The sequence below is a fragment of the Argopecten irradians genome, chromosome 4 (genome assembly GCF_041381155.1).
Source record: "Argopecten irradians isolate NY chromosome 4, Ai_NY, whole genome shotgun sequence".
NCBI classification, from domain to species: Eukaryota; Metazoa; Mollusca; class Bivalvia; order Pectinida; family Pectinidae; genus Argopecten; species Argopecten irradians.
Genome location: NC_091137.1, coordinates 20074491 through 20088473, shown reverse-complemented (window position 1 = coordinate 20088473; position 13983 = coordinate 20074491). Strand labels below are relative to the sequence as shown.

The 13983-nt window shown below is 36.7% G+C and overlaps 1 protein-coding gene across 1 annotated transcript in view; it reads left to right on the top strand.

The window, feature by feature from the left end:
* Nucleotides 1-4825: 4825 nt before the first annotated feature.
* Nucleotides 4826-13983, top strand: part of LOC138320884 (heparan sulfate 2-O-sulfotransferase 1-like) — an 82147-nt gene continuing 72989 nt past the window's right edge. Inside the window, exon 1 of the mRNA XM_069264170.1 lies at nt 4826-5255. Within this exon, the coding sequence (XP_069120271.1) occupies nt 5120-5255 (136 nt within the window). The 5' untranslated portion in view covers nt 4826-5119. The remainder of the gene's footprint in view (nt 5256-13983) is intronic.

The window sequence follows — 13983 nt, the reverse complement described above, 5'->3', positions numbered from 1 at the left end:
TCTGTGTTAGACCTGCCATACGCTCAGTTAATTGGGCCATGTCTACATCTAAATTGAGAGACATATTTTTTTTTTTTAAATATTGCCAAAAATATGTATACTGACAGTACCTGGTTTCTAACTAACCAAACTATACCACTAAATACCTAAACAACATTAAAAATGGTCAGCTACTAGAGGTACTAATCAAAGTAGAGAAATTTCGCTTACCTTTAGCCGTCTGTTTCTTCGTCTTCAGGTTCTTTCTTTTCTTCTTTATATTGAAGAGCCTGGTCATGCAGCACCAAATAACATAGCCCTTACCCCACCTTGTCGCCCTATGGATGGCTGTGTTGGTCGAAATGACGACAAGGAGTAGGGTAGAAGCTTGTTGACGGCTTTTATTCAAAGTGTAGACAAGAGTTCTCACTTTCTCTCTCTCTCAAAGGTGGCCCTAGAGGAGGCGGTGACGTAGGTGTATGTGAGGCGGAAGTACCCAGTCTCAGTCTTATTCCCGTCTGATGTCCGTCTAATTTCAGTCTGACTGGGGCCTATTGCGGCCCTCTATTTATAATGATTGGGTACGTGACTGGTACACGTGCCGTTGGGACAATGCTTGCCCCAAAGGTTACCCAGCTCATCATAAACTGTCAAAATTTACTAATTTTAATTCAGAATACAGCCTTACCGGCGCCTGATGCAGGCTTAACAAAATAGAAATGTTTTGATTTTCTGACTGGACTTGGTTGAGGCTGGACAGAACCGCCTGTAATATGCACATTTTGCACAAACTATACTGCGCAGTTAAACAGGTGTGTGGACTACGCGATGTCCTGTCATCCCTTCCAGAACATTCCACGTAGTCCCTACCATACCCATACCTATTCGGTAACAATTAATTAATAAGTTGGTCACCTAGTTTAACACGTGCATAGACCGTGCGATGTCCTGCCATACTTTCCAGAACATCCCACGTAGTCGCTACAAAGTAGGTGCCGTAACAATTTACTGATATTTCGGTCACCCAGTTTGGCCATGCCTTAAAACAACAACCTAACTCTGGCTGCAAACATGAGTAAACAATCCCGCGTTACTGACCTTTAAATATACTACACATCAATACTAGGTCTAAGCAACACTATATACACCACAATAATGCACTATGAAATTAAACACAGCCTAATAAATATATACATGGTTGTTATTAAATAACTAATACTTGTACTCTTATAAAATACACTATAATTTAACTCAGCCCCGCGATCCACAATTATACACGGCTAACATAACAACTTCTGTCAAGGTTCAACAGGTACCCCACTTCCTGTTTACCTAGCGGGAATATTCAAATATCATATCTATTAATGATATTCATGGGGACTTAAGCAGGGCTACTAGCCTGTCTATCTCTATAGGGTTACAATCGTCTATCACCAATAATATCATTGGGGCTTAAGCAAGGCTACTAGCCTGCCTACCTCTGTAGGGTTACACATCTAGTTATGTACATGTTTGCACAAAAGAAAGACTTGCACAGGTAACGTCTTTTTCAGGTTGACAGCACATACCTGAATGTGATCGAGTAATTTAACCAAGACTATGTGTTCACATACCTAATAAATGACATGTAGATATATCGATAGTTATATACAAACAAATAAATACGTAGTCAAATTTTGGTGTGTAAAATTTTGTCGCTTTCATGCCAAACACCAAATCAGCCAAAATATCCCAGTCAACCACAGTTCACCATTCAATTCTTTTGATGTACATCAAAGGACCAAATTATATGTGTCTTATGTTCCCTTCAATTTTGCTCTGATGTTCCAGCGATGGATGTAACAATAGTGATAGTAACCCCTGTAGTATGGAGGATGACTCTCAATAATCGGAACACTTGCGTCCCCATATCATACCATCTGCTAACTTTTTAGACTGCCCATTTCCATCTACCTGGTTAATAAGCAAACATTGTTCCCCAATATTACCATTTTGATTGTGATTTTTCCCTATTCCCTATCATCAGCGACCAGATTGTTGAGGTTTTACTGTACATGTATGTCATTGGCAGAAACATGTACATATTGTAATATTTCTGTGACTAGTGGATGTCGACATAGAATCCTTCTGGACTTGTTATTTCTTATGGCAGATTTATCTGTAGTGTTAATATAATACATTACTTAGAATTATGGTTCTAATCAATGTTCATTTTGATTGAGAGGAAAGGGAAGTGGAAGTCAAAATAAAGGCAATTTCAGACATCCAGATGCTGTAGCTGTTTAGTTCTGCTGGATTCACTCATGAGTTGTGCTAAATGTTACAGAATCATGGACATCACCACGTCCCTGTTTTAAAATTTTCAGGTAAAAAACCAAAAAAACCTGTATAGTGTAATTAATTGTAGTGTTGTCATTCTGCTCAAATATCACTCACCTTATTGTTTTTAGTAAAAATCTAAATCCTATCCATAATTTAATGGCAAAATTTGTTTTTAATTTCATGTCAAAGATTGAAAGAATAATCAATCCCAAGAAAACCATGAAATGATAGAAAACAAAATATTTGCATTTTATCAGCTTATGTGAATGATAAACACCAAAATGATCCACAGATACCGGCTCAGCACAGCACTTCTGTGAATGGTTGATGATTAAAATTGGTATTTTTTCTGATAGGGGTAATTAATTTTGTATTTGGTAAAAGTGCTAGATGAATATTTAAGTGGGAGGAACCCATAATTACATGTACACACATCAGCATGCAGGCTGGTATAGTCACATCTTCAATATTGATTGGAAATTTAACTCCAGTTAGTCAAATGTAAAGATAACATCAGATTGGTTCACCTGATCACTAAGGTCAAATGTGAAGGAATCACCAGACTGGTTCACCAGGCCACAAAGGTCAAATATAAAAGCATCGTCAGACTGGTTCACCTGGCCACTAAGGTCAAATATAAAAGCATCACAAGACTAGTTCACCAGGCTACTAGGGTCAAATATAAAGCCATCACCAGACTGGTTCACCTGTTCACTAAGGTCAAATGTGAAGGAATCACCAGACTGGTTCACCAGGCCACCTGAGGTCAAATATAAAAGCATCACTAGACTGGTTCACCTGGCCACTAAGGCCAAATATAAAAGCATCACAAGACTAGTTCACCAGGCTACTAGGGTCAAATATAAAAGCATCATCAGACTGGTTCACCTGGCCACTAAGATCAAATTTGAAGGAATCACGAGACTGGTTCACCTGGCCACAATGGTCAAATATAAAAGCATAACCAAACTGGTTCACCAGGCCAATAAGATCAAATGTGGTGGAATCACCAGACTGGTTCACCAGGCCACTAAGGTCAAATGTGAAGGCATCACCAGACTGGTTTACTTGTCCACTAAGGTCAAATGTGAAGGCATCACCAGACTGGTTTACTTGTCCACTAAGGTCAAATGTGAAGGCATCACCAGACTGTTTCAACTGGCCACTATTGTCAAATGTGAAGTCACCGCCAGACTAGTTCACCTGATCACTAAGGTCAAATATAAAAATATCACCAGGGTGATTCACTTGATCACTTTGGTGAAATGTGAAGATATTACCAGACTGATTTACCTGGCCACTAAGGTCAAATATAAAGGCATCAACAAACTGGTTCACATGGCCACTAAGGTCAAAAGAGAAGGCATCACCAGACTTGTACACTTCATATGAAATGTATTGCCACTGTACCACACCAAGGTGAAAAGTGAAAAGTGAATTATATTGCCAATGTACACACACCAAGGTGGTGAAAGTGAGTGTATTGCCACTGTACCACACCATGGTGAAAAGTGAAGTGTATTGCCACTGTACCACACCAAGGTGAAAAGTGAAGTGTATTGCCACTGTACCACACCAAGGTGAAAAGTGAAGTGTATTGCCACTGTACCACACCAAGGTGAAAAGTGAAGTGTATTGCCACTGTACCACACCAAGGTGAAAGTGAAGTGTATTGCCACTGTACCACCGGATTTACCACACCAAGGTGAAAGGTGAAGTGTATTGCCACTGTACCACACCAAGGTGAAAGGTGAAGTGTATTGCCACTGTACCACACCAAGGTGAAAGGTGAAGTGTATTGCCACTGTACCACACCAAGGTGAAAAGTGAAGTGTAAGTGTATTGCCAATGTATCACACCAAGGTGAAAAGTGAAGTGTATTGCCAATGTATCACACCAAGGTGAAAGGTGAAGTGTATTGCCACTGTACCACACCAAGGTGAAAGGTGAAGTGTAACACTGTACCACACCAAGGTGAAAAGTGAAGTGTATTGCCAATGTATCACACCAAGGTGAAAAGTGAAGTGTATTGCCAATGTATCACACCAAGGTGAAAGGTGAAGTGTATTGCCACTGTACCACACCAAGGTGAAAGGTGAAGTGTAACACTGTACCACACCAAGGTGAAAAGTGAAGTGTATTGCCAATGTATCACATCAAGGTGAAAAGTGAAGTGTATTGCCAATGTATCACACCAAGGTGAAAGGTGAAGTGTATCACTGTACCACCTGACCACCAAGGTGAAAGGTTAGGTTATTACCACTGTACCATACATAGTAAACGTTAAGGAGAAGCTGTCTGTATGAACAAAAACACAAGAATCAATTATATCTAGATCTACAAGTACTAAAGATGTGAAGGCAATGCGCACTTTCAAGTTGCACGTTTAAATTGAAATTTGCCGCCTTTCAACGCACACCTGTTCATGTTGCTAGCCCTTATTTTCGTATTACCATGTCAATATATATACATTTGAGACGATTGTGAGTAATTTACTAGTAAGCTGTATTCAATACCATAAGAATCCTATGATAACATCCATAGACGTTCAGGGGACGAACGAAGTAATAGCGACACACTCTCTCCGATATTGATTTTTAAGTTGTACGAAACTATTAACCGCCAGTAAAAAAATCCACTTTACCTGTCAGCTATAAATAGATATCGACGGAGTGGAACAAAACAAGACAGCATGCTTACGGAGTGTAAGCCTGATACGTTGCTGACTGAGGACTGTACAGCCGGTCTGTAGGTGCAGTACATGCACAGCTCACATGCAAACATACAAACGGTTTTTCTCAAAATGAATTGAGATCAAATGAGGGTTATTTCATGGAGATTGCAATCGAGACACTGCGCTGCCGTAGCAGGAATCGTCGTGCTCGTTTCATGTTTTGTCTGTCTGCATCTCCTCGGGGAAGTTTCTCGCCTGGAGCACGCTAGGGAACGGCTTGGTAAGTGATATTGTTTACAATGATTGTATGTTATCATCACAAATTAAATCTATGATGTCTAGAAAAAAACCCTCGACATGTACCTACTACTGTCAAATATATAATCACTAAAGATATGGACACACATTTAGATAAAAATGATAAATCAAAATGATCTAATGTACCGTTTAACATCACTGGCTCACAACATAATATTAGGTGTTAAAAGCACTAATTCTGGAACCGTTAATATTAATCCTGTAAGACATTCAGAAATATGATTCTAATGATTTCACTGGTAATTTTCAGTTTTTTTTTTTATTGTGGTAGAAAGAGGGGAGAAGAGGAAAAAAATGCATAGGGTTCAAACCTGGGACCACTGAACACTAGGCCTACATTTGTGTAGCTGGATGCCTTACCGATTAAGTTACCTGGTCATTGGTGATTGACCTAATCCAGTTTCAGTCTTCTCACTCTTTTTAATTTTTGCTCTGATAAGACTTGAACACTTGTACAACATGTAAATATTCAGAAATTGGATTTAATTTAATGCTTGCAAGGACTTAGATGACGAGGATAAGTCACTTAGGGTATTGGACGAACATGTAGCACTTTTATGTTTGTGTATTGACCGTGCAACCTTTGATATAGCTTGCGGGTGCGAGGGTGGACTTCTTACTTTCTGCAGAGGGCAGACGTTACATGCAATTGTAATCATTCGATGAAAAATTATGACATTTCTTCTAAACCTCCCCTCCTTAAAGCAAGGATTAGATGTTATGAAATTTATTAAGCTTTAAATTGGTGTTTCATTTGACTCAATAAGACAAGTATTTGTTGAGAAAAATGGTTTTTATTCCTGGTTCATAGGCATCTTGCATGGTGTATGTTTACTAGTGTAAAGAGACAGTGACGAATTCCTTATCACTTATAATTATAAATCCTTGATGCATGTCATGCAAGCTGGATTCACCTCGTCTGAAACTTTTACAACTAATTTGCAAGATGGGTGCATGTGCAAGATGTGTATGGCCTGAGACTGGGGTTTTGAATGTGGGACCTTTAATTATTCCAACAATGTTAGGGGTTAACACGACGAGACACTTTTTACTAGTAACAATACATCGTTGCATAAATCAGGGTGAAATAAGGCCTCTTACATGTGTAGGAGTAGTGGGACCTATGATCGTTTGCCAAATGCTAGCTTTTCTCGTTCAGCTCTGCTCACAGGTCTTCATCATTTAAAGATCCTGATCATGAGTTTGAGTCCCAGTTTAATCTATTTTTCATATTTTCCTCTCCAATATCAATATATCCTTAGAGGCAGAAGACTCATAGCCTAATTAGACCACGATAGGAAAAGGTTTTATTATCTCATTTGAGAAATTAATTGTCCCTAGACCCTAGTTGGTAAAAAAAAGGCCTCAATCTGCATGGCCATCCAAATTTCTGTTTCTGCACGAGAACCTTTATTGCTAAGTAATATAAGGCTAGGAACAGAAAGTTGTGACATCTGCTACATTAATTAAAATTTAAAGGTGATGAAATTAAAACTCATCCATGAAGATGAACTCGTCTAATTATTCCATAACTGGAATAACTCCTCGTAAAATTTCAGGGATAAATGTGTTGCTCTTAATCAATGATGTCATGGTTGTTCATCTAATCATTATTATAAATTAACTAATAGGTACATGGGTAGCGGCACTAACTGGATTGGGTTGATCATCTGCAACCATGTAGCTCAATTCGTAGAGCATCGGACTGGCAGCTACATTTTCTCCTCTCCTGTTACTAAATTGGTGTCCAACTAATATAATGTTACCATGGAGCTGGGATATAAAGCTCTTTGAAGGTGGAGACTTTCAGGAATAAGGGAGGAGTATAAGTGGGATTGGACTAGGTCAATCATAGATGATGATGACCAGATTAAACCGTATAGCATCAGGCTATAATGTTGGATGTCCTGGGTTTGAGCCTTAGTCTGACTGCTACACATGATTTCTCCCCTGTGACACATTTATGAATGCATGAACATACATGTTTTTTTTTCCAGTTTTTGTCAGAAATTTATTATTATAACTTGAAATTCTACAGAAAATCCTTCAGAACTTGTATAATTTTGTGCACAAAACTGCTTGACATATTGTGAAGCTACATGTCAGTCAAACTGATGTGGAAGTTGATGTTTTTATCAGGAAACTACATACCATACATTTATGTAAATATCAAGTTTAATGCTTATCAGCAGGTCTGAGATGGTATGATATTAATTTACAAATTTATAAACAAATGTCATGCAACTAAAACTGAACAGCTGGTAAAATATAAGACCAGGTTTTAACAAGCTGAATATTTTTAACAGTGATGTGTATGAGCTGTTCTGATCACAGGTTGCTAGCTGTATGCAGTATCTATAGTAGGTAATCCCAGGTATCATTTGCTAAAATGTCTGTCTACATGTACAATGTACCATTTAAAATTGTAATAAACAGTTAAACCTGTCATATATGCACATCCTTCAAGGGACCAAAAATTATATATGGTCTTTTAACACAGATTAAACATACAGGTGTAGATAGAATATCTCCATGGAGAAATATTTCATAGTGACATGATTATGACAAATGTTTTATTAAGTAGTAATATGGTACATTGGATACTACTGTAGCAGGTTTTAGTTGTGTACATAGTAATATATGTTTGTGTTCTAGCTTCATAGTAGGAGGAATTTCTCTTTAGCTCAGTCGTTAAAGCGTTGGACTTTAAGTCCAGGGTCGCAGAGTCAAGCCCAGCTGGCAACACTATACCCTGGCATAGCCTTCTTTCAACTCCTTCAGTTTGAAGGGAGTGCACATTTATTATTTCTTTTGTTGAAAATTACATATTTATTCAATTTTTGATTATGACCTATTAAACTGCACATATTTCAAGGAAATTGAAGTAACAATGCTTAAAATGATAATTCTGCTATCATACCTTAACCTTATCTATTATAACTCAGGACAAGAGAGTCTCAATCCTTCATTCCTGTCATGGTGACATTGCCAGAGGATGCTGGATCCATATTTGGATCAGCTGGCCATATATGGGTGAAGATATTTGACAGGCATCACTGTGGCAGAAGTGGTTAATTTATGTATATAACTGGTTATTATTTTGTTGTTAATATTATTAATATTTCGTCTGCTGTCATATTGTTTACGACATACGGGTACCAGGACAGTACCACTTTTTGTTATAATGCAGCGGCGTAAACCATTCAAGTTACCGATACAGGTATAAAAGACCGTGTTGTAGCCTGTATCGGTCACTTTGGCACTGAGACAAGGTATTGTCGGCCGGGTCACTTCCTAGGTAGCTATAGCTGGATATAAGGCCTTGTAGCCATGTAGTATTAAAGTATAAAAGTATGTTCTAGAGGTTAAATGAATTTATGATATCTAGCGGGAAGGACGGGTGGCTTTTATTAACACCGTAAATTGTTTCGTTGCCTCAAAATATTTGTTATTTGTTTGGATATAGATCTGTTGAATTATAATAAAATTATTGAATTTGTATTTCGGTTTTAGTCGTATTTGTATCATAAGTAAACCAACACGGAACCTCAGATCCATAAAAGAACCGTGGACGAAACATTACTACATACAGCCGTCCTATTACATCACTACTAATATAAAGCCTGAGGGCGGGGGGCTTCTCAAATTTTGTCACAAACCCGCATATTGTCTTTAAAATGGAAACCTGATAGGCCCTTGTTCAATTTTTTTTCCGTATTTGGTCTTATTGGTGTCAAAGGATTTTGAAAAAGATCTGTGAAGATAAAATGCTTTGTACATCTCACTTTGTCTTTTGTTATAATATGTCAATATGCATCTCTGTGTATTAGTTTGTTTTGAATTTTAATTGAATTTTGTTTTTGAATTGGGTATTGATGATAGTTACCTGACCATATAAAGGATTTTGTAGGAAGTATAAAAAGATTTGACTTTCCATATAACCAAAATAGCTTTGTATCTTTGTTATCCAAATTTCAAATGTCAATGACTCAACCTCAAGAGACTCATGTAGCCCAGGTATATATATTTATATATATCGGCAGATATTTTGTTCTTACGTTAAAGGGAGCTTGAAGGGGTGGGAGTTGGGGTGCCAGTGATTACACATCTGGCCTCTACAGTTCTAGACCTGTTTGTACGGTATTCTAGAGCTGTAGGCGAAGTCGAAAGATTTTGTATTTAGAACAAAGCTAGCTCTGCTCCTATCGAATATGCCTGCTCTTTTATCGTGATAGAAGTCACAAATAATATTACAAATTTACAGCAGCTAAGTAAGCTAAATGTTGTGTTTTATTTGTTAGTAAATCAATAAAGCGATGGTGTGCCTTGAGGGATGTCGTAATGTTAGAACAACTGATTGAGACACCCACTTACTGCCATATCAGCATTTACGAGTCAGCCGTGCGTGTCCGCCATATAATTGTGTAGCACCTTGAAACAATCGACTGTCACTCTACATAGATATTAAAGTACATTTATCAGTCTGCCCCCATCTAATTACTGTATCAGCTCAAAATGAGTGTCTGTCACTTTATAAATTATTTATTAGTCTATATATTAACTTTTTGCTGATAATGGATAAAGATGGCAATATATAACTGAAGTCAAATGTAAATGTATAAGTTCAGATTCTGAGTATAATCTTTTCCATGTAAAGAGTTGAGGTTATTAACATGATGTATGGTAATAAAATTTTAATTAGTTGTTAGGTTGTAAAGGGATTTCGTTTGTTCATTAATGAATTGTTGGAATTGCTGTCCAAAGTCAAGATGTTTGGTAAACTCTGCCCTTAAAGCTAACCAGTATATTCAGATGTTGATTAGTTTTGAATTAAAACCAGTTCAAGTTCAATTAATCTTTATTTAAAGTCAGAACAAGCCATTAAAGTATACTGCACCAGCTCATTTGACAATGTTTGCTTTTTGACAATGTTTGCTTCCAAACAATTCCTTCATTGGCAATATTTATTTTCAATACGTTCCTTAATTAGCAGTGCCTTTGTTTCTTTGTTTACAAAGCAATTCCCTATTTCAAAATGTCTTTTTCCAATTTAGTTCCTTAACTGACAATGTCTGTGTTTACAAATCAGTTCCTTAACTGACAATGTCTGTGTTTACAAATCAGTTCCTTAATTGGCAATGTCAGTTTCTTTATTGGCAATGTCAGTTTCTAAAAGTCAGTTCTTTTATTGGCAATGGTTGCTTCCAAACCAGTAACTTTATTGGCAATGTCTATCACAATTCTTTTATTCTTTCATAAGAAATGTCTGTCCTTGTAGGTGTTCCTTGGAAATGTGTGTTTCTCTAATAATAACCTCGACAACATTTTTACCTCTCAAAGTTCCTGTGTAATGTACGTGTTAATGCTTTACAGCCTGGAAAGTATATGTTCTTACATGGTGATATTCTGTGCCATTGTATGGCATCCTGTGTTCTCGTCATCATTAAAGCTGTACTTTATGAGCTTGAAGTGTTTGTGATGGTATAACAATCTAATGAATACTTGGTGACATGCTGGAGGTGTGAGTTTATGTCCAGCAAGACATTCAAGTCCGTATAGTGTTAAACCTATTGGATCATTGTTCAGAGTTCAGGTTGGAATGAGAACTTTAGTAGATTACACATGCTATTCCAGCTGAAATACTACACTTGTGATGCTATAATCTGATTTAATCTTGTTTGATTTTATTATAATAATCTGTTTTATGATTTCACAAGATTTATTGGTTTATGAATAGCGAGGGTATTTAAGGATTTGCCAGGTGAATAAATTAGGAAGAGTAACGCTGGAGTACCCAGAGAAAAATCACTGCCCTAAACTCACTCAGCACCTGGCAACTGCTCCACATGAGATTCAACCTTGAGACCCAGATGGAAGGCTATCAGTAATTGTGTCAACACCTTAACCATTTTGACACGGCCTCATTTCATTAGGACATTTTCAATACTTGTCATAAATATTGCTGGCCATGGCATGGATATATATGTAACAATACTGTTATATTGATAATCTTATAAGTTGCATGTGATAAATTGATGACATTAAATTTTTGATTTTTTTTTGATTGATTAAACATTTACTTGCTCTTCTATGTAGAAATAAATTAAAGAGTTTGTGCCTATCTTATTCCTGCAAAGAGTTATGTGATAAACAGAATCTCACAATTGTGATTTTGTCATTCATTATTATCAAAGTATGGAATATTTGTGGGATAAATTCTGTATTATATCTGTCCTAAGATTTTCCACTATATCCACTTTAGACTTCACATGTAAATCAGGAATGAAACCCTTCTGTAGGCTTAGGTTATTGAGATCTTAAGTTTGCATGACTCCACATCTTCATAAAATTTTAAAACTCATTTTTGTGAAATTGATCTCCCTCCCTAGAAAAAAACCCACATTTACCACTGGTGATCTGAGTACAGGTTCATATCTAAAACAGACCGTCATATCAATTACAGTTAGATTAAGTGTTTATGGGAAACAGATTTCAGCCTGAACCATCACATGATGGGTTAGGTTCAACCACATGGACAGCCAGCAGGGTGTCAACAACTCCATAGTTAAAACAAAGTTTTGTTATACATATATTGGTGTTCAATTTCAATTCTCTGCAAACATATTTCAAATTTTTGTATTTTTTTTTTTAGAAGTTTGTATATGTAAGAATACATCCTTAAGTGAAAGGTCAATAATGCCTTTGGTCCCTGTGGTTTCCTCATGTGTAATCTGATCTTTATTTGTTTACAAATATATACCATCTGCAATCTTAGACATAGCAAATAAAATTTGCAAGTCATTCTGTCTTATTACAGCTTATATTTCTACAATCACAAACTTGGTATAGAATGAGATTAGAAAAGTTTGATAAAAGGTTTTTAGTTTGACATAACACAACACAACAAACAAAAGCTTCATATGTTAAAATTTGTTTAACTCAACATTCCCGAGTGTAACTAAAACCTTGTTTATAGACATGTTTTTCATTCTTTTATCCTTATAGTGAACATTTTTATAAAAGATATTTCCTTGTTACTTTAGTGTAAATTAAGTACTGATAAAAACATTTGTTTATCCACTTGGAAGGTGTTTGGATTTGTGGTATTCTTTCTGACGGCTAAGCCATGTTTGTTATTCTCTTTGTAGAGCTAGCTGTCGTTATTAAAATGTCTGAACACATCAAGTGATTCCACTTGGGTATCCACATGTTGGTGATGTGTACGGATTGTTTCCTGGTTCAGATCTCTTGGTTTTGGGTGTCAGGTTAATTATGCTGTTTTCGGATCGTTTTGGGTGTCGGGTAAATTCAGCTGTTTTTTGATCGTTTATAGCACCGGAATCAATAGCGGTACTAGAGTATGCAGACCGAATTTCACTGATATTGAATAATGTTCAATGTGTGTAGCATATCTCATTTGGGCAGTGATGCAAAAGTTAGCAGCCAGAAATCGCTGTAACGCTGCCACCGCGTGCTGTTAATTCGTCATTGCTCATAGTCTGACCTTGAATTATGGAGGAAATGACTGTAATCGAAATTCAGATATTTCTCAATTTATTTCAGTTAATGTCTATTATGAGTTGTACGGCTGTTGGGTAACACAATGCTTTTATTCATTGATACCAGGTATCTGTATAATTATATCATGGTTACAGCAATGATATCAGGATATTTACAGCTTAGGATCTGACTGTGGACTGCGAGGGTGTTTAACATTATGCTACCAAATTTGGAACTCTTTTTGAAAATAAACTGTAATTGTATGATATTTCAATTGAGAGTACTGTATGATTCCTGAATATTTTCCTGCCAGTTCTCAAATACATTTACTGGGTAAAAATCTTTTGAGGTATGCATAAGAATATAATCCATTCCTATGCATAACGTTACTGAAGAAAGTATTTTACCGGCGTACTGAAATATGAGCGAGAGTAAGCATGACCTCAAACTTGCACACGTGTTAGTTAGGGCCTACACATATGTCGATCAAGAGGGGAATTTCCCGGAATCCTGTCGCCGTGATTTTATTGAAATAATCAGCAATCAAGTTTATACATGTCAATCACGTGTAATTTAGAAAATTACACCAAGTGTAAAACATTGCACAGTCATATTAAAATCATTTAATCGATCTCTGTAGCGGCAAACACCACGAAATAATATCCAGAAGTTTTCAAAAATAAGGCTTCGGTGAATTGCATCATGGGATGGCAACTTGACAGAGAACACTCTAAACGAAGTCAGTTTTAGGTTAATGATGCAAGCCTTGATAATACAGTAATCCTTTACACATCAATATAATAAATACACGAAATGTATCAAAATAGAGATAAAATAAAATCATATGCATACTGAAGAAAGTATTTTAACCGGCATGCTGAAATATGAGAGAGAGTAAGCGTGAAATCGTACGGCCGCCATGTTTGTTTACACACAAGTAGGCTTACGTAATGGCAGAATAAACAACGAACAGAAACATGACCAAGTCCATTTTGCTAAAGATATTTACATCATAGTGAGTTTTATTTGTTATATATTTACAGTACACGTTTACAGACAGTTTTCGTGATTCTAAACGATTGATAAGCATTACCGTACTTCAATAGAGATCGATCGTATACACAGATGGTTACGTGGGTGCATGGTCCTAACTTTTGGGTGCGGCTTATATAACGGTGCGTCTTATACGT